Source organism: Melanerpes formicivorus, unplaced genomic scaffold, assembly GCF_026170545.1.
Source record: "Melanerpes formicivorus ecotype bairdi unplaced genomic scaffold, bMelFor1.0.p_v2 SCAF_53, whole genome shotgun sequence".
In the NCBI taxonomy this organism is placed as follows: domain Eukaryota; kingdom Metazoa; phylum Chordata; class Aves; order Piciformes; family Picidae; genus Melanerpes; species Melanerpes formicivorus.
This window is the reverse complement of record NW_027142405.1, coordinates 3,905,418-3,927,614: the sequence shown is the minus strand read 5'-3', so window position 1 is coordinate 3,927,614 and position 22,197 is coordinate 3,905,418. Positions and strand designations below refer to the sequence as shown.

At 40.6% G+C, this 22,197-nt stretch overlaps 1 protein-coding gene across 1 annotated transcript in view; it reads right to left on the bottom strand.

Moving 5' to 3' along the window:
- Positions 1-22,197, bottom strand: part of CDKAL1 (CDK5 regulatory subunit associated protein 1 like 1) — a 489,452-nt gene that overhangs the window by 281,596 nt on the left and 185,659 nt on the right. Inside the window, exon 9 of the mRNA XM_068160857.1 lies at positions 5,455-5,558. Coding sequence (XP_068016958.1) covers positions 5,455-5,558 — 104 coding nt within the window. The remainder of the gene's footprint in view (positions 1-5,454; positions 5,559-22,197) is intronic.

Below are 22,197 nucleotides of genomic sequence, written 5' to 3'. Positions count from 1 at the left end.
AGACCTTATTGCTGTCTACAACTACCTGAAGGCAGATTGTAGACAGGCAGATGTTGGTCTCTTCTCCCAGGCAGCCAGTACCAGAACAAGAGGACACAGTCTCAAGCTGCACCAGGGGAGGTTTAGGTTGGATGTTAGGAAGAAGTTCTATACAGAGAGAGTGATTGCCCATTGGAATGGGCTGCCTGGGGAGGTAGTGGAGTCACCATCATTGGAGGTGTTTAGGAAGAGACTTGATGGGGTGCTTGGTGCCATGGTTTAGTTGTTTAGGTGGGTTGGATTGGTTGATGGGTTGGACGCGATGATCTTGAAGGTCTCTTCCAACCTGGTCTATTCTATTCTATTCTATTCTATTCTATTCTATTCTATTCTATTCTATTCTATTCTATTCTATTCTATTCTATTCTATTCTATTCCTTAACATTCTGTGATTCTGTGTGAAGGGACAGTGAATCAGTAACTAAGCAAAGAATTTAATAAAGACAGAATTGTTCAAGTCTTTCACATCAGTCCAGCTGCAGCAATATATTCTCCATACACTGCAAACTAAGTTATCTTGACCATTTTATGCCTATTTCTAAGCATGTGCAAGCTGGAGGCAAAGCCTGTCATTTTACAATTCAGGGCTTGCTTCTTTCCTTATGTCCTCTAACAAAGGTACTAGTGTGAGGCCAAATAACAACAGAACTCCCTGGAGATGCCTGCTATGAGAATCATCATAGCATTTCTTCATGAACTTCCACAACAACAGCTGAAGGGCATGTTTGCCCATTACAAATCAACTTATGCTGAAAGAGTCGATATTTATAATAAAGGCCACAGCACAACTGGCAAAATGAATTACTGAATTTTCAATCCAAATGTAAAATACCTGAAGTTCAAAATACTTCCCAAAATGTGCCATTTATTGTCTGCAAAGACAAATAAAACTTGAGCTTTCCTTCTTGTTGTGTCAACCAAATACATCATTATGCTAATTTAACATGGTCTTTATGGCATACTGATATAACCATAACAAACCAGACAAGCCTGAATTATTTATTTTCACATGTAGTACATCTTTGCTTTAGAATAGAATAGAATTAACCGGGTTGGAAAAGACCCTTGAGATCATTGAGTCCAACCTATCATCCAACACTATCTAATCAACTAAACCATGGCACCAAGCACCCCATCCAGTCTCTTCCTAAACACCATATATATATATCTAAATAATATTTAACAGTTAACCTAAAAGCAAGACCATAATCCTGACTGCATTTCCCGTAACTTCCAGATGGGGGTTGGCCTCTTCTCCCAGGCAACCAGCACCAGAACAAGAGGACACAGTTATGGCCGAGCCCAGAGAGTGGTGGTGAATGGTGCCACATCCAGCTGGCGGCCAGTCACTAGTGGCGTCCCCCAGGGATCAGTGCTGGGCCCCATCCTCTTTAACATCTTTATTGATGATCTGGATGAGGGCATTGAGTTGATCATCAGTAAATTTGCTGATGACACCAAGCTGGGGACAGGAGTTGATCTGCTGGAGGGTAGAGAGGCTCTGCAGAGAGACCTCGACAGGCTGGGCAGATGGGCAGAATCCAACAGCATGAGATTTAACACATCCAAGTGCCGGGTTCTGCACATTGGCCACAACAACCCCATGCAGTGCTACAGGCTGGGGTCAGAGTGGCTTGAGAGAGGCCAGGCAGAGAGGGACCTGGGGGTGCTAGTTGATGGTAGGATGAACATGAGCCTGCAGTGTGCCCAAGCAGCCAAGAGGGCCAATGGCATCCTGGCCTGCATTAAGAACAGGGTGGCCAGCAGGAACAGGAAGGTCATTCTGCCCCTGTACACTGCACTGGTTAGGCCACACCTCGAGTACTGTGTCCAGTTCTGGGCTCCTCAATTTAGGAGGGATGTTGACTTGCTGGAACGAGTCCAGAGAAGGGCAACGAAGTTGGTGAGGGGCTTGGAACACAAGCCCTATGAGGAGAGGCTGAGGGAGCTGGGGCTGCTTAGCCTGGAGAAGAGGAGAATCAGGGGTGACCTTATTGCTCTCTACAACTACCTGAAGGGGGGTTGTAGACAGGCAGAGGTTGGTCTCTTCTCCCAGGCAGCCAGCACCAGAACAAGAGGACACAGTCTCAGGCTGCACCAGGGGAGGTTTAGGTTGAATGTTAGGAAGAAGTTCTATACAGAAAGAGTGATTGCCCATTGGAATGGGCTGCCCGGGAAGGTGGTGGAGTCGCCATCACTGGAGGTGTTCAGGAGGAGACTTGATAGAGTGCTTGGTTGCATGGGTTAGTTGATTAGGTGGTGTTGGATGATAGGTTGGACACGATGATCTTGAAGGTCTCTTCCAACCTGGTTTATTCTATTCTATTCAAGCTGCACCAGGGGAGGTTTAGAATGGATGTTAGGAAGAAGTTCTTCACAGAAAGAGTGATTGGTCATTGGAATGGGCTGCCCAAGGAGGTGGTGGAGTCACCATCACTGGAGGTGTTTAGGAAGAGACTGGATGGGGAGCTTGGTGCCATGGTTTAGTTGATTAGATAGTGTTGGATGATAGGTTGGACTCAATGATCTCAAAGGTCTTTTCCAACCTGGTTAATTCTATTCCATTCTATTCTATTCTATTCTATTCTATTCTATTCTATTCTATTCTATTCTATTCTATTCTATTCTATTCTATTCACTGTATTCCCTTGCTGAATTGTTTAAGATGTCTTTAGAACACTTCAACAGCTATCAGTGCTATCAGAATAACACTATTCCTATGCTATCAGAATAACACTATTCTTATGCTACTCCTAATATAAAGGTACCTCAGGGTTGCACCAGGATGAAAGGAGAAGAATGTAGTGTTTCTTTTCTACCTACACGGCTTCCTACCACAAGGCATTTACTTGTGTCTGGCAAATATTGCATAACATTGCCCATAACCATCAAATGACAACTTTTCTCCTGCACAGCAGCTAGGTACCATTTTGAAAATTACTTGTCTTGTACTACTGCAAACTTTCTAAGACATGTTTCATGAACTGCTTCTCCATCAAAACAGTAAGCACATTTATCCATCTGGTATTTCAGTTACTGACCATTTCATTAATATGGATGCAGGTTTTAGAAACCCGATCTACAAACGCAAGAAATCTGCAACATGGCAGCATTCCTGTCCATCAGAACAGACAATCCTATTCACAGCCACAACAGCAGTAACTGTACAAACATAAGCAAACTGACAAATTCGGTGGCAATTACAGATAAGCTTCATGGAAAAAGAGAAGAGTTTGGCTTTTAACAAAAGCAAAAGTAATGTGCAATCTTAACTCAGAAGTTTCTGTGTAGATAACGTAGGACTTAGAATGTGTGAACATGGGCTTCGATGGGCTTTTGAATAGTGTGGCCAGCAGGAGCAGGGAGGTCATTCTGCCCCTATACTCAGCACTGCTTAGGCCACACCTTGAGTACTGTGCCACTCAGTTTAGGAAGGATGTTGACTTGCTGTAACGTGTCCAGAGGAGGGCAAAAAAGCTGGTGAAGGGTTTGGAGCACAAGCCCTATGAAGAGAGGCTGAGGGAGCTGGGGTTGCTTAGCCTGGAGAAGAGGAGGCTCAGGGGAGACCTTATTGCTCTCTACAACTACCTGATGGGAAGTTGTAGCCAGGTGGGGCAACCTGTGACAAAATGAGAGGACACAGTCTCAAGCTGCGCCAGGGGAGGTTTAGGCTGGATGTTAGGAGGAAGTTCTATACAGAGAGAGTGAATTGCCATTGGAATGGGCTGCCCAAGCAGGTGGTGGAATCACCATCACTGGAGGTGTTTAAAAAGAGACTGGATGAGGCACTTAGTGCCATGGTTTAGTTGATTAGAGGGTGTTGGGCGATAGGTTGGACTTGATGATCTCAAAGATGTTTTCCAACCTGGTTAATTCTGTATTCTGTCTTAGGAAAAGGAACTCTTCCTTGGACACTGATAGAAATAGTTCACTGCTGACCTAAGTAAGGTTCACTATGGATCCACAAATAAGGATGGATTTAAAAACACATTGAATCACTGGAGACCTACTTCTTACTGGAACAGCTGCAACACTTGAAGCCAACACTTGAAACTCGATGCTTGTACTATTTGGCATGCATAGAGAATATGACATCACACGTCCTATTTATTGCTCTACTTTTGATTCAATTATTCGATACATGGATGGAAAGAGATGTTACAATTCAATTACCTCAGTATTTTTTTAATATACAGTAAATCCTACAACATGGCCTCAGAAATTGTCACTGGCATCAAATGTTCATTTTCGAAAGAGACAAAATTTAGATATAAAGACAAAATATTAGGGTACAGTAAAGCTATCATAACTTGTGGACAGTTGGGGACAGATACTGACAATAAAGCTATCATAACTAGTAGATGTGTAAGAGTTGGGGGCAGATACTGACACAGGACTATACTGCAGGAAATATTTTTGATGCCTGATTGGATCCATGTGATGTTACAAGTAACTTAGTGAACTTCAAACCTACTAAGCTTTGTATGGCTCTCATAAACACCCCAGAACTCCCCCAGGAAAAGTCATTACCAGAAAAATCAATGCACCCTTAAATAGGGTTTTAAGAATTCTAGGGAGGTTCATGAAATTTACTTTTATTGTGGAGTGAAAAGAAGGTACTGTCTGTCATGGTTTAAATTGAATATTTGTTGCTGTTACTCAAAACCATGCCAGCTTCAAAATGAACGTGTTGGCTGGAGCCAAGTAATATAAGACTTGAAGTTCATATTGTAACATAAGAGGCTTCCGGTTCCAGCTGCTGCTTTTGGGTTCTGAGTTTTGGGGGTTGGCTCTTTTTCCTGCAGGAATGGTGGCTAGCTGTGTAGGAACTGGCTAGCTCCCTGGTTTTGTGCTTTATGCTACTCTTTCCTGCTTAATGCTGCACTTCTGTTTCTGCAAACAGGCTAAGCTAAGGTAATTGCACATTTTAGTATTAGCCAAGGTGATTGTGTGTTGTATTACTAAATCTCTTTAGCTCAGTAAAACCTTTTCTCTCAAATCTCTTTATCTCAACCTGGAGAATTTTTTGTGTTACTTTTCCCTCACCCCTCTGTTGGGGAAATCAGGCAGGTTTTCTTTAACCTGTTACACTCTCCTACCTTCTAAGAAAGCAGAGATAAGAGTAAAATGACTAAATATTACAGACTCCAGATCATCATGAAAAAGTGCTTGTGCGGAACTTCACTTCAACAATCCTAAAATCAGTATGAAACACTCTTCATGGTAGGGCTACGCGTTGTGCACAACATAACAAAACCATGGCTTTCTACCACACAGGCATGACCAGACACAGTTATAACTACTAAGAACCTCAATACTGTAACAGAACCATATGGTATCATATGTATTATCTGTGGAAATAAGACTTGGTACACTTCAGAGGCTGACTTTTATTGTAGAGCTATAACTCCTTACCTTGAAAAGATTGTTTGGCTCTGTCCACTAGCTCTTCAATTGGATAACTTGCTAGATCTCCTCTGGCATGCTTTGTTTTGCAATAGGTACATGCATTGAGACACCTGTTCAGAAAACAAGATTACTGAGTTTCTAGCCAAAAGAGCTTTTACATGAACAGCTATATTTATTAAGTACAGCTAGAAAAATGAGCTTTTATACCTATGACCAGAAAGTAGAAGTACAGTTTCAAAAATCAGTAAAGTAGTTTGAAATGTCCTCTTAGCTTCTTCAGGTTAAAAAACCTAAGAGAGGAAACCACATACAAAATCCAAGTGTGGGAATTTACATAATTTTAGAAAGCTGTTTCAGGGTTAATAACTGTTCATTACTAAAGGTGAACCTCCAGGCTTCCAATATCACTGTCACATGAAAAACCCAACCTGAACATAAAGTGTGTATTCTTGACAACACATTTCAGTTAACTTCTCCTTTTTCCATTTGGGTTGTGTAATCAAAACTAATAACATAAGACAGACTCATCAACTAGGTGATTTTCCAACCAATGGGAAAAACTCCACTAAGAAACTAAAGGAATTATGTGACTGCCTTTTTTTTCCTGACAACATAATAAAAGGCAGACTGATTCAAAGTAAAAGGATGGAAAGACCAAAACAAACAAAAGCAACTACTTTTATATTTTTCTTGGATTACCCTTTGGATCCTTAGAGGGCCATTAATGCTAAGCAGAACATTAAAAGGAGTTTATTGCAGTTCTTTTTTTCTCTTTCCCTCTTTATAAAGCTGATATTCCCCTACCATTTTAAAAAGGTTAAAACATTTAAATCTCTAAACCCCCTCAAAACCAAAAACTCTATTATAAATATTTCTCATTTATGGTTACTAGAACAGCTTAATTCTGTCACCTTTCACAATAGTTAAAACAAAACAAACAAACAAATAAAAAACAACAATAGTTAAAACAAACAACAAAAACAAACCCCAAACCAAAGAAAGGCTACAGCTTCAATGTAATAAAGCACCTGGGTTCCAGAAAAGGGTTAGTGCTTTAACTACAGAAGCATTACTATAGAACTTTCACAATAGTAATGAAAAGGGGAAGACCAAGAGAGTTGTGATGAAATCTCCGTGTACAATTGTGACTGTGTTTATGACTTGGATATATCTTGTCTGTATCTTGTCTTCTAGCATGATGTCTGGCAGCTCTATGATTAGGTAACTACTGCTTTGCAAACACTGGAAGTTTTCCTTCACAGAGATTTCCCTCACACATAAGTTATACCTTGTTTGCATAAGCAGTGCGTCATAACATGCAGAACACTGCACAGAACATTTTCTTGGATGCCCTCCTGTCCGCTGTGCCTGTGACCTTCTCCACCAACACAATCTTACTTTCTGCCAGAGAATAGCCAGATAGTTTGTGATTCTCTCACCTAGACTGAATGATGAGAATTGTGTATCATCTTATTTGTATTATTTTACAGCTATCAGATCCAAACACCAGTTTCCATGTCCATTTTAGATCCAAGATCTAAAAGATACTGCTTAACTGCAATGAGACTCTTCTATTAAGAACCAAAAATGTCTACGAAATAAGTTGCCATTCAGTAAAAGATATAATCATCTATTAAAAACAGAGGGGGCAAAAAAAAATAATAATCTAAATCTGAACCAATACAACCTGTTCCAAATTAGTGATTCATTCCCAAAGACAACCCACATATCAGATGTGAATCATATTTATGTATCTCACCTTCCTTCTGCCAATCAAAAGCCTTTCATTGTGCCAGTTCTACAGCATGCTTCCAAGAGCAGCATGTGAAATCAAGAGGGTAGAAGCAACTAATTGCTTATGCTTCCACTGTGTAACCTATTTATCAAAATAAAATGTTTTATATCAGGTCACTGGCCATTTAAGTATGCTGCAGCATGCTTCCCTTCACACCACAAGGAATGCTTGTCTCTCTCTGCTTCTTATTCATGATTCTCTCATAGTCCTCCAACCCTTCCAGGGTTACAAAGTATGTTTCCTTGGGTTTTAATGGTTTTTTTTCTTTATTTTCTTTTTGTGTGTGTGTTTTTGGGTATGTTGGTAACGGTTATTGTTTTGTTTGGTTGAGGTTTGGTTGCTTATTTGCTTTTAAAGCAAATCTCTCCATCCAACCCAACGCTTCCTTCCTAAGCAGGCTCCTATCCAGTCATCCCACGGTCACGCTCCTTCCTCTCAACATCATTCATTAAGTTAAACCAGCTTTCTTCCATACAGTTACCCAAAAATAACGTTATGGTTCGGTGATGCACATTGGCATGCCCTAAAAAGCCTTCTGCAGCCGGGCATGGTGTGTTTGGGGGTGGGGGCTAATAGCCAGACTCCCTCCTCCTCAGCAGGACTGGGGAGCTGATAGGTCCAGATCACGTAGGCAAAACAGACCCAACTTTGTGAAAATTAACTGGTCACCAGGCAAAATAAAAAACTTAACTAAAAATTCAGCTACTGCGAAACAAAAAGGTAAAAGTCGTTCCTCTCCCTGTCCCCAGGCTTAGCTTTACTTCTTCACTCCAGAGACTTCTACGCACATCATGCCCCCAGCCAGATGGGACCAGCTGAGACCAGCATGAGGCTGCCTGGGGAGGTGGTGGAGTCGCTGTCATTGGAGGTTTTCAGGAGGAGACTTGATGGGGTGTTTGGTGCCATGGGTTAGTTGTTTAGGTGGGTTGGATTGGTTGAGGGGTTGGACAGGATGATCTTGAAGGTCTCTTCCAACCTGGTTTATTCTATGTAATTCTATGCAATCCCCAGCCTCTCCTCTCAGATTTTAGTTTGGGGGGTTTCTGAGTTATTTTTTTCTTCTGTGATTTCTTACTTTTTAATTTTGCTTCTATTTCATAGTAACATAAAATCAATTTCACAGCAGATATATGTTCTCTTTTACAACCAAGGCACAAAGGTGTGGTTTTACATTGATGATGCTTGTACTAATCATCTTCTTTTTCAAAGTAAATAACATTATCAGCTATTTTGTCAGCCTTTTGAGGCCATCAAGGAGAAAATGAACTTGCAACAATCCTGCCCTGTGACCCCAGGTTACTTTAACAGCAGTCTTTTTACTCTCAAAAGGGAAATTTGTCAGCCATCAGTAAGAGGGATGCATCAAGATTTTATTTCTTGGAATGAAGGAAATTTATTACAGTCACATTTAAGCCAGGATCTGGGGAGGAAAAAAAAAAGAAACAGCAAACTTTTATCCTTTACTTCTGTTTGAAAAGTTTGATTTATTATAAATTTGGTGTAGAAAGGAGTTTCAATGAAAAGCTTAGCACCATTTATTTTTGTGATATGGAACTCTAATCTTGCATGAAAACAATTGCTTTTGTAGACCCTCTTCAAGATGTGCCACTTCATCATAAGGCTGATAAAAAACTCTAATTTTATAGTTTCTAAAAGTGATTTTTAAATTGATTCTTGTGTAATAAATCTAAATAGAACTTACAAAAAACAGCATGTCACCTCTTCCTCTCCATGACACTGATCTACACAGAGGGCTGAACAAAGGACCCCATTAAAGAAGAGTGGCTGGAAAGCAGCCTGGTGGAAAATGATCTGAGGGTACAGGTGGACAGCCAGCTGAACATGAGCCAGTAGTGTGCCCAGGTGGCCAAGACAGCCAATGGCATCCTGGCCTGTATCAAAACCAATGTGCCCAGCACGATAGGGAAGTGATTGTGCCCCTCAGCCCCGGTGAGGACACAGCTTGAGTACTGCGTTGGGTTCTGGGCACCACACCATAGGAAAGTCATTGAGGTCCTGGTCCAGAAAAAGCAACAAGGCTGGTGAATGATTTGGAGAGTATGCCATATATGAGGTGAGGCTGAGGGATCTGGTGTGGTTTAGTCTGGAGAAGAGAAAGCTAAGGGGAGATCTTACTGCTGAAAGGAGGTTATAGTGAAGCTAGGGATTATTTCTTCTCCCAAGTAACTAGTGACAGGTTGAAAGGAAATGGGCTTAAGCTGTGACAGGGGAGGTCTAGATTGGCTCTTAGGAAAAATTTCTTTACTGAAAAAGTGGAGAGGCATAGGAACAGGCTGCCCATGGAGGTGGTAGAGTCACCACCCCTGGAGGTGTTCAAGAAGCGTGCAGATGTGGTGCTTCAGGATATGGTTAAGTGATACCAGCAGTTGGGTTATGGTTGGACTCAATCTTAAAGATCTTTTCCAACCTTAATGATTCCATGATTCTTACTGCCATTTATATATAAATCATACATTTTTCACTATGTACTTTACTGCTTGAGTAGTTGTATTTGAAAAGCTCTACACTGAGAGTACTAAATGCTAAGAGTACTAAACAGTTAAATTACTAATCTCCAAACCTTGAGGACAAGTTTCATATCTTCAAACAACATTGCTTTTTTATAAGGCCTAGTTTCCAGTAAATTAGTTTCTCCTGCAACTTCAGAGTTGCTTTCTGGGCAAATATTCTCTAAAATAAGTCCTGTGCTACCTGAAAAAGTATGGTAGCAGCAGGTTTCCTATGGTACTGCATAAACTTCTTCAGAAAGAGAGAATGGATATGTGCAGCAAGAAGCAGAATGAAAGGGAAGTTATTCTCCAAATATTCACTGTATAATGAGGGATTGCTCTGAAGAGCTTTATTACTATGGTCTTTAAGTACAGCTTCAGGGGGCTGCTGATTTATTTTGAAGATGGAAGTTGAGATTTAGAGGCAGACATCTTTTGGGGGTTTGCTGTATCAATTAACTTATTCCTACTATAAGTTAAAACTATGGTGGAATTCTTTTCTGTTTCTTGATGATCTTTGAGGTCTCTTCCAACCTTATTTGATTCAATGACGATTCTATGATTCAAGAGATTACATAAAAAAACCCCAACAAACAAACAAACATCAAGCCAAAAAGAGGCAGAGTTCAGTGTAACATAAAAATTGAAGAGGTTTAAAAAAAGCAAACAAAAAAAGGAGTAAACTTTTCAATCCTATTTCTACCTGGGGAAAAAAAACAACCTTTCAGGATAGAGCTAACTAACAAAAAGTATATAGATTTCAAATACATGTAAAAACTCTGAACTGTTTTTCACAGATTTGAGAATTATCTTGAAAATACAAATTTAAACCAAAGAATAAGTATAATAAAGCAGCTGAAGCTGTTTGGGTTTTGCCTAGTAAACCAGCCTCTGGTCCAAGTTTCCAGCATAACAAATTATTCATATGTCCATGCTGCCACATATACAGACCACAGACAGGAAAAAGGCTTTGGGGAACTCAGAATCTGTGCACTTCCTCTTACTAAGTGGCATTCATCTGCAAGTGGATCACTTAAAACCAGTCCAGTAGGTAAAGCTCTCTTTAAAAATCAGCCTTTATCACAGCTAAAGCTTAAAACAGAGCACTAAGAAGCCAACATGCAAGAGTAGTAACAAAGCATATTTGCTTTGTGTTAAACTGGAAGCTCTCTTCACGCATATGAAGTTGGTTTATAAATGTGAGTTTGTATTAATACAGGTCAAAGCTTTTTCCACAAAGAAATTACAGATATTTTCAGGAAATAATTAATGGGCATTGTGTATGCAATAACTAACAACACACTTTGGATAAATTTTCTTGTGATTACAGAAAAGAAAAACCACTAAGTCCAAGTTTTCCAACACACTAAACTGATTAAGTTACTTTGAATTATTAACCTTTTGCTTTGAATTATTAACCTTTAATCAGCTCTGTGTCCAATACACAAAAGCTATTTTACAGCAAAGGTAAAATATTATCCAGAGATAAATTACTACCATGTGGCTAATTAAAAACTTTTAGAATATGTAACCAAAATGAACATCATCAACATTTTGGTTAAGTGCCTGAAATTTTGTTGTAGAGATAAGAAATAGCGGTCTTCACATTGTTTAGGTAGTGTGTGCTGATATTGCACATTAGATTAAGCAGACTCTTAATTTTCAATACAGTAATATTATTCCTCATGAAAAAGACACTTAACATGAAAGGCTACCCCTCACAGACGGAACTCATTATGAGTAAGAATACTTATGACACAGCACACAAATAAAGACTTCCCTTAAGTGGAACTAATCAGTGGATTTCAGCAGCAGATAAGAGAATACACACGAGGAACAAACTCCTGGTTCCTCTCACGGGACTTGTGCCACCAAGGCCGATGAAGATGGATTCCACCCTCAGACATGAAACGCGTTTCATTCAAGGATCAGAAAACAGCTCAATTACAGACTGCAATGTGCCATTGGTGTCCAAGATGCTCACATTGTGATTGACCAAGACCAGACATCTGTGAGCAAGATGGGAGAACTGAGCAGCTGCAACAATGTCATATGACAGAAGGTCCCTCTGTTCTGCAGGTGGCTAATTGTGGGGAAGAAGGGTGGAATTTCTCCCTTAATTTCCTGAACAATCCAGTACATTCCTGCTCAGTATCAATATAAATAGATGGTAAAAAGACAAAACAAAACAAAACCAACCCCCAAAAACAACAATATAAAAAGACTCTAACCAAAACTCACTCCTGAAGTGGCCTTTTCCCAAATTAGAAATTTGCAGAAACAAAGGAAAACATCAGTAATCACAATTCAGTCTAAAGATTGGTATCTGCCCTTATGAGATCTTACTAGTTCTACAAATTCAAGATTTTCTGATGTTTGGCCTTTTAAAACAAGCCAACCTGAAATTTCTGCCAGTAGTGCAGTGTTCCCACCATCACTGGAACATCACATCAGCACAAATCTAGAAATATAGAAGGTGTTCAGGAGGAGACTTGATGGGGTGCTTGGTGCCATGGTTTAGTTGTTTAGGTGGGTTGGATTGGTTGATAGGTTGGACGCGATGATCTTGAAGGTCTCTTCCAACCTGGTCTGGTCCATTCCATTCCATTCCATTCCATTCCATTCCATTCCATTCCATTCCATTCCATTCCATTCCATTCCATTCCATTCTACTCTATTCCATTCTATTCCATTCCATTCTATTCTATTCCATTCCATTCTATTCTACTCTATTCCATTCTATTCCATTCCTTTCCATTCCATTCTACTCTATTCCATTCCATTCTATTCCATTCCATTCCATTCTACTCTATTCCATTCCATTCTACTCTATTCCATTCTATTCCATTCCATTCCATTCTACTCTATTCCATTCTATTCCATTCCATTCTACTCTATTCCATTCCGTTCCATTCTACTCTATTCCATTCCATTCCATTCTACTCTATTCCATTCCATTCTATTCCATTCCATTCCATTCTACTCTATTCCATTCCATTCTACTCTATTCCATTCTATTCCATTCCATTCTACTCTATTCCATTCTATTCCATTCCATTCTATTCTATTCCATTCTACTCTATTCCATTCTATTCCATTCCATTCTACTCTATTCCATTCTATTCCATTCCATTCTATTCTATTCCATTCCATTCTATTCCATTCTACAGTCACCCACAGCATCTCTCTGCACCTACCATCAGACTTCAAAGGCCTCAATAATGCCAACCCAAGAATAATTTCTATTAGTAAACTCTGGTTATCCTGAAAGAGGAGCATGATTTCCCTGTTTCAAAATACATTTACAGAAGACATTTAGGCTTTTGTGAGGTAGTTTTAGAATTTCTACTGAATGCAATTTTGATTAAAATGTTCTCTACTGTGAGTAAAGAGAAAATTCCTTTTAGAGGCTTGACTGAGCAAAAGAAATACCAGGAATATGTACTCCCAGCAGACAAGTATTAGCCACAACTTACTAAACAAGATCTACCACAATTCTTCAAGTCTTTTTCCCTTAGGATGCAAAGATTTGTAAACCTAACAGCAGCATTTATGCTATATTTATAGGTACAGATAATATTATATTTAGAGAATTAATTAATATTCCTTGGCATTCTGCCCCTGTACACTGCACTGGCTAGTACTGTGGAAAGTACTGTGTCCAGTTCTGGGCCCCTCAGTTTGGGAAAGATGTTGACTTGCTGGAACGAATCCAGAAGAAGGGCAACAAAGTTGGTGAGGGGTTTGGAACACAAGCCCTATGAGGAGAGGCTGAGGGAGCTGGGCTTGCTTAGCCTGGAGAAGAGGAGGCTCAGGGGAGACCTTATTGCTCTCTACAACTACCTGAAGGGAGGTTGTAGACAGGCGGACGTTGGTCTCTCCTCCCAGGCAACCAGCACCAGAACAAGAGGACACAGTCTCAAGCTGTGCTAGGGGAGGTTTAGACTGGATGTTAGGAAGAAATTCTTCATAGAGAGAGTGATTGCCCATTGGAATGGGCTGCCCGGGGAGATGGTGGAGTCACCATCATTGGAGGTGTTTAGGAGGAGACTTGATGGGGTGCTTGGTGCCATGGGTTAGTTGTTTAGATGGTGCTGGATGATGGGTTGGACGTGATGACCTTGAAGGTCTCTTCCAACGTGGTCTGGTCTGGTCTGGTCTATTCTATTCTATTCTATTCTATTCTATTCTATTCTATTCTATTCTGTTCACCTCTATCAAATGTTACTTTGTACTTCCAAATTTTCCAAATCCTGTCAAGCTTCCCTGCAACGGATCAGGAAAAAATATATTATAGAAAACCAAACAAACAAAAACCCAAACCACAACACCATAAACAACAGAACTGTCCCAAAATCCAATAATCCATGGTTAATATGCCTGTCTTGTTCTCACAAACAGTTCTTTCGCTTGAAGTTTGCACATTTTACAATAAAGCCTCTCAACCCACCATGACAGAGAAGAAAATTTGCCATAAAAATTTGGGGCAGGGGAATGTGTTTCCACTTTGGAAAAAGTAATTCAGAATTTAAAATATTTTTTGAAACATCAACAACATTTGTCTCATCAAGGCTCTCTAGGCTAAGCAGCAAACCACACTACTACAGAAATACTATTTATAGAATCCCAGCTTGTTCAAACTCCTCTTCAGCCAGCACCAGAACAAGATGACACAGTCTCAGGCTGAGCCAGGGGAGGTTTAGGCTGGATGTTAGGAAGAAGTTCTATACAGAGAGAGTGATTGCCCATTGGAATGGGCTGCCCGGGGAGGTGGTGGAGTCACCATCATTGGAGGTGTTCAGGAGGAGACTTGATGGGGTGCTTGGTGCCATGGTTTAGTTGTTTAGGTGGGTTGGATTGGTTGATGGGTTGGACACAATATCACTCAGTATTCCTAAGGTTGGAAGAGACCTCAAAGATCACTGAGTCCAACCTGTCACCAGAGACCTCATGACTAGAGTAGGGAGGACACTACTGCCCACTGCAGGCTTGAACTCACAACCTTCCCATTAAGGGTCTGATGCGCTACCAACCAAGCCACCTGATCTTGAAGGTCTCTTCCAACCTGGTCTATTCTATTCTATTCTATTCTCCTGGACACCAGTTACTGGGGCTATGCTACAGACATGCACTCAATGTTACAACATTTGTTTATATGATAAAACCAGGAGTTCTCTGCAATAACCTGTGCAGTCAGCTATTGCAGAAACTGCTCTGAATTTGCAGTGCCAATGTAAAAGGCTAAAAACCTCTCAAAAAAGTTTTAGCAGAAAAAAAAGATGACCCCTCAAGAAACGCTATACCATGTATGGGACCGCACATACTGTTCTCAAAGTAGAGTGCAACTATGGGATGCCACTCTGCTTCTGCAAGCCATTCCACGCTCAGCAAAATGGGAGCGAAGTGCATTATAATTCTTTCCTTCCAAAGCCCCTCGAAGCCAGTGTTTTATTTGGTAATGTCTCACTAGCTACTAATCAAAAGGAATCTGGACAGACGGCAGCTCGGTTGGTTTGATAAGCTACAATACAATTTAATTTTGTACTTTAAATATTTGCATTTTGTGAAACTGAATTCCTAGAGTCAAGTGCAGGTGATTCAAAGGTCACAGCTATGTAGTTATATCATCATACATACAACTAGCTCACTTTAAGACCGCTGATTCAACATCAGTAAAATCAAGTGTATCGGTGGCACTTTTTAGAGTTTGCCTAAAGAATTTCCTGATGAATTATTCTGCTACAAGGTTCTGCAATTGTTTGCATTAATTCATTCAGCCATTCCAAATAGATAGTACAAGATAAAACCTTCCATTGCTAAGCTGCACAGATCTGTGTTCCTCTGACTCAAAATGGTGCTTTACTAGATGCTCATTGAAACTGCAATGTTCAGGCTTTTTCCAGCAACTCAAACTCCAGCTCAGTGATTCACAGAGACGTAAATTACTTGAGAAGCATTTCCAAACACTTGCTCGGGTACACACACCACAACTGTGGGGGCTGACAATGACAGTTATTAATATCAAGAAAGTGACTCAGCTGAAATAGCACAGGTAGATAAATTAGGTTCTGCAGTTGCACAGCGCAGAAAATGCCACAGCATTGTAACTACAAGTAATCAATTCTTTCAACACTTCATACAGAACAATGATATTTGGAAGACGATGACCCCTGGTCTCAGTCAAATAGCAGTAATGGAGGTGTTAGAAACAAAGAGTAATGGCAGAAAACCCTGAGATAGAAAAGATACTGTCTTAGAAATCTGCTCGCAGCTAATCCCAGAGACTCAGTTGAAGACTGCCCCAACATGGCTATTTCAGCACACATAAGCAACTACCATTCTCAAATCCCTCCTAATGAACGGTAGTGACTGCAACATGACCTCCAAGTAAAGGGTTTGCAGAGGCTTGCTGCAACTTATAGAGTTTCAGAAAGCAGTTATTTGACAAATACCTTAGTATTTTAAACCATCAAATAGTCTAATTCTATTTCAAAAACTGTACTGGGGGCAGATGACAGCAGAGCTTACACAGAATGTGTTGCAAAACCTAATTGGTCTTGTAATGAACAACTGCTTAACCTCTTTAAAAAAAAAAAAGCTTTCAAAGTTGTTTGTGTTTTTTTTAACAAACAACTCAGGGTTTTATTAAAACTGTGATTTCTGTGTAGTGGGAGGGAAGAAAATGAGCACACGTGAAGTTCAGTTTCAGGAATGAAGCATTTCAGCAGATCTCCAAGAGCAGAGGGAGAAGTGAGTCAAGTGTCCTTCTATAAGCAATCCACTTAATTTACCATGCATCTTCACAACATCAGCTGCTCCTGAATCACCCAGACAGAAAACATGTTTGAAAAGTAGACCACTGCCTGTGATAAGAGCTATTGTTTTTACTTCCTGAATGGCTTTTGGGACAAGACCCTTTTAGAGTGGTGAAATCTCACAGGAAACATTAGGCTGCAGTTTATTCTGTAACATACAGCAGGTACCACACAGATTGTTGGGATAAAAGGTATTGTTCTTGTACTGGTCAAAACATCCTGGGGGGGGAGGGGGGTGAAAAATAAAAAAAGTTACATTTGAGCAGCACTGAAACTACCAGGCTTAAATTAGAATTTATCTGAGATTGCCATCAGACCAATTGCAAATAAAGTATTTGTAAAATGTCTGTGGGAAAAGTGGATCTGAATTGTCCAGGCAAAATAGTGGAAATAAATGCAGAATAACAACAAACTCTTCATTTATCATCTAGAAAGAATCCGTTCCCAATGACTGTGTCTGCAGAAAGCTCTCTGCCCCCCAAATGTCCTACTGCTTGTAGCAGCAGCAGGAATGTTAAAAGCTCCACCATGGACAAAGACCTAAGCATTATCTACAATGAATTCTATGTTGGTGCTCTTAAATGTCATCTCTGCCTTGTGATAAATTGGTTAGTATTGCTGAAAAAAAACAGGGTATGTGCAGCAGTAAAGAGATGTAGACATGCTGCAAGTACAGACTCTTTGTTAGGTATTACTTTGTTGACTTGAAGACCATGCTTTTCAACAGAATTGCCCCATCCTAAATCTGAGATTTTCCAAGCAATTTAACAGACTGCTTTACAGAGTTGTAAGAATTCAATGACCAATTTCATTTGCAAACAGAAACTCAAACCAGGGGCCTGATGTTTGCCTTTGAGAGTCTCCAAAGGGATTTTAAAAAGCAAATTAATCCCCTTTACACCCTCACAGGGTTCAGTCAGATGATCCTCATGGACATACCTTACTCACTGCCCGTGTACCTCTTGAAGCAAACACTAGGTTGAGGTACTTGGTTTTGAGCAAACACAGAAACTGGTAACCTAGGATTTACAAATTCTCTGGGTTTCATTATTTTCTGATGTTATTGGTTACATATATCAAAATATATTATGTGGAACTTAAAAGCATAGTGGTAGTGCAGAAAAACAGGAATCAGCCTTTCATTACTAATGATCCTCCACTTCTCCATCTGTTCTACTGTTCTACTTCTCTAAAATTCTCCCCTTCTAATGACTCCTCAGCTCTTTTCTTCTAGTCTCTTTTTCCACCACCCCCCTGCCATTTGCTTGACTGTGTCCTGTTTGTCTTGCATTCGGTGACCATTATGCCTGTAATTCTCCTGAAGTGTCCTCATGTCCCAGTGACTGGAATGGTCTGACTTTCTTCCAAGCTAGTTGGCCCATGTCTGTACGCTTTGATTTCCTCTTTAACTGCTCGAGTTTGTGGTGAGTCTGATACTTTTCCAGTCCAACCACTGCCAGCTCTGACAGAAACCACAAGCTAGCTTGCTTTTTTTTTTCTTTTTAAAGCATAAACCCAGACAAGTAGCTTTTAACTGGTTAGACTTAAGTGGATGAAACTTTTCAGTTTCTTTCTGTCTTATTTGTTTTTGTTGTTTGTCACCTCCATTACAACTCATATAGTTAAGGTCAGTCATTTAAAAGAAAATCAGAAAGACCATGACTAAAGCATTCAACACACAAATTGGAACATTAAAAGCAGGCCACAGAATCTCTTGGGGATTCGGGATCTAAACAGCCTTCTAGACATTACAGGCTGGAAAATCCACAAGAGGCAGCACTAGTCATCAAAAGCAAGATTAACAATAAAAAGAAATGGACAGACAAAACACAAAGTAGCTCAGAAATTCGGCTGTTTACAGGCCTTAGTCAACACTTAAATGGATTATTTTCTTCGTATTTCCACAGCCACATCTGCCACATTATCGTTGCAAGGGCTGACTTGAAACAGCTGTTCAAGTTCTTCAAAAGACACTGAACTTTTTGGATGATGGGGGTTTGCCCTGGCTGCACACCAGCTGTTGAACAGACCCCACAAGCCAACGTTGGAAGGAATGTTATCATTTCGGTCAATAAGCACCACCAAAGACTTCCCTGCAGAAATGCTTTCACTAAAAAGTTGATGACATTGTACTATAAGATGTTTGTTAGCTTTTGTAAACAAGGGTTAAAATGACATTTTCCTTGTCTGAGTTGTCTGAAGAAGATGACATGACCTGACCTTGCCTTCTACAAAGAGTTGACTCATCCTGTGTGAAGGAGAGGGCTGGGCAGATCTCACATACCTTGATTTTAGGCAGGCTTTTGCCACAATCGTCCACAGAACCTGTAAAGACAGTTGCTGTGGAAGGAGCAGTTTTCATGCAAGAAGGCTAGTTTGATTGATATTCAGAGGGATACTGACAGCCTGGAGAAATGGGCTAACGGGAACCTCATGAAGTTCAACAACAGCAAGGAAGAAGCCCCACATCGAGAACAGAGCAAACCCAGGTAGAAGTGTAGATGAGAGAATGGACTGACTAGAAAGCAGCTTCACAGATAAGGACTTTGAGGTCCAGGTGAGCAACAAACTGAAGTAGACTCAGCAGCATGCCCTTTACAGTCAAGAAGGTTAAATGCACTCTACTGTGCAACTGGACTGTACTCTTAGGAATGAGACCAACAGACTGAAATTGTTATTGCCCTTTGGCACGTGTGAGACTGCATTACCAGTGCTGTTCTGAGCCCACTGGAATAAAGCAGATGTTGACAGAAAGTAGTAAACAAGTAGACAGAAAGGACTCCAAGATAATTAGAGGGCTCAGACACAGGGCACACAAAGATAGGCTGAGAGAACTGGCTTCCTCATTGCTTGGCTGAGGAGATCTTACAGCTGTTTACCAACAGCCAATGGGAGCACAGAGCAAATACACATTCAGGCTGTTGTTGGAGGTTCCAGGTCACACAATTAGAAGTGATGGACACAAGTTGTAATACAGCAAACTGTGATTAGATTGAAGAAAGCATTCTACCATGACAGTGGTCAAGTACTGGCACAGGCTGGATCACAGCTGATCACATCTCTTTGTGAGATGCTGGAATCCAACTAGAACATTATTCCTTTCAAGAGACTTGCTCTGCTCCAGAATTACGTGGGTCTGCATGGATGAGTGTGCACTTGTGTAAGAGACACACACAAGGAACACAGCATGCCTCCAACTCCACAGGACTCTTAAAGTCAAGTACAGGGGTAAGAAAAGCTACAGGATGAAAAATCAGTGCAGAGGAGGACACAGTCTGGCCTGAGAACAAAAATGTACATTAAATAAAAGATATCACTGAATAATTTTTGTTCTACTTGTTATGAGGTACATTCAGAGTATAACACACATGCTGTCCATAACGACACCACAGCCCTTTGAAGGCTAAAAAGAAGTATGACCGATTTTTTGGCACATAAATGCAGCAGCCAGCCATGAACAATACATTCCCAAGCAGGCCACTGGAGCTCCAGCCAGCCAAGTGCTCACAGTATAAAAATACCAAAAAAATACAAACAACCAAATGTAACCAAAACCAACCAAAAAAACCAAACTACCAAAACAGCCCCCACAACACTCTGATATTAGAGATAACAGCAGAGATAATCAGTCATGTGCAAATTAGGTCTCCACTCTCATTATGTGGATGAATTCTTCCTCCACAGCTATGACATTCAGAAAAGCAGATACAGTCAGGCAAGATTAAAGATAACTACAGTAAGAGATTGTCCCTTTTGCCACTACAGAAACAAAGTATCTTAAAAAATACCTCACAGCAAGTACCATGACTTCCCATCTGCTTTGATTTTTCAAAATATCTTTGTAACATCTCACAAACTCTGTGTTTTAGCTGACCAACTTGGGTTTTTTCACTCCCATGTTTGACTAATTCTACAAACTATGCCTCCTCGCTGCACTTCCACTCCAAGCAGCAGCACTCGGAAAGTGCCTAAGTTGTTAGAATGAACTGGTAATAAAAGAATAGGGCCTAGTTTAGGTTTAATGATTAAAGTTCCCATTATAGTAGGCTCTGCAATAACTTCAGCAGCTGTCTGAATCAGAAAGAATGTGTATGTTAGGTATTAGCTAGTAATAAAGTGTCTGCACTAGCTCAGCTTTCTGTACAGATGCAAGGGATGCAAAACCACTGCATGAGTGGAACATTTATACCAGAAGGGAAGCTATACAAACAAGGACGGGACCTAAACAGCATTTAATCTAAATTCTATATGACTTTGGCACTTTCACAAACACATATTTCTAAACTTGGAGCACGCAGCCTGTTTCCACAAAACATTGCTAGATGAGGATTTGAGTACATCCAAGAAACGCTTCCAAGACTAGCTGCAAACAGAGCAAGACTCCCCAACAAAACACTATATCCCTACAAACTGCAGCTGTAAGACAGTAAGCTCAACAAGCTTAGTGGAGACATTACTACTAAAACATTAGCTGGAATTCGAAGTTTCTTTAAATGTTTATAGTGTGCTTGGTGAGCAGATGCCACTAGAATGTTGTGAATTACAGAACTGTAAATTAACTCATTAAGCAGGGATGGATTATACAGCTGAACTTTCCTAAAGATATTGGTACTCCCACAAATAGATTTAGAATAGAATAGATTTAGAATAAGCCAGGTTGGAAGAGACCTTCAAGATCATCATGTCCAACCCATCAACCAATCCAACCCACCTAAACAACTAACCCATGGCACCAAGCACCCCATCAAGTCTCCTCCTGAACACCTCCAGTGACGGCGACTCCACCACCTCCCTGGGCAGCCCATTCCAATGGGCAATCACTCTCTCTGTATAGAACTTCTTCCTAATATCCAGCCTAAACCTCCCCTGGCGCAGCCTGAGACTGTGTCCTCTTGTTCTGGTCCTGGCTGCCTGGGAGAAGAGACCATCATCCGCCTGTCTACAACCTCCCTTCAGGTAGTTGTAGACAGCAAGAAGGTCACCCCTGAGTCTCCTCTTCTCCAGGCTAAGCAATCCCAGCTCCCTCAGCCTCTCCTCATAGGGCTTGTGTTCCAAACCCCTCACCAACTTCGTTGCCCTTCTCTGGACACCTTCCAGCAAGTCAACATCTTCCCTAAACTGAGGGGCCCAGAACTGGACACAGTACTTGAGGTGTGGCCTAACCAGTGCAGTGTAGAGGGACAGAATGACCTCCCTGCTCCTGCTGACCACACTGTTCTTGATACAGGCCAGGATGCCATTTGCCCTCTTGGCTGCCTGAGCACACTCCAATAGCTTATCCTGTAATATGTGCCCCTCTATTACTTAAAATTTTCATTTAGATCATTCATTATTTAAATGGAAAAGTAAAAAGAAAATAACTTAGTAAAGCATTTTGCTTTGCCAAAGAATTATTCCTAAAACACAAACATTGTAACATGTACTGGAGTAGTTGGATTAACTCAGCATACTGTTTTATCAATACCTGCTATTTAGAGAAGCAGCTGATGTACAGTTATGGAAAGGGAAAATACACATAAATAAATAAATCCTAACTTACAGAAAAAAAGTCTCCACAGCAATAGTAATGGGAGCTCCCCTGCAAGCTCTTTAACAAACCAGCTAAAACAAACTGCTGGAACACAGGAAT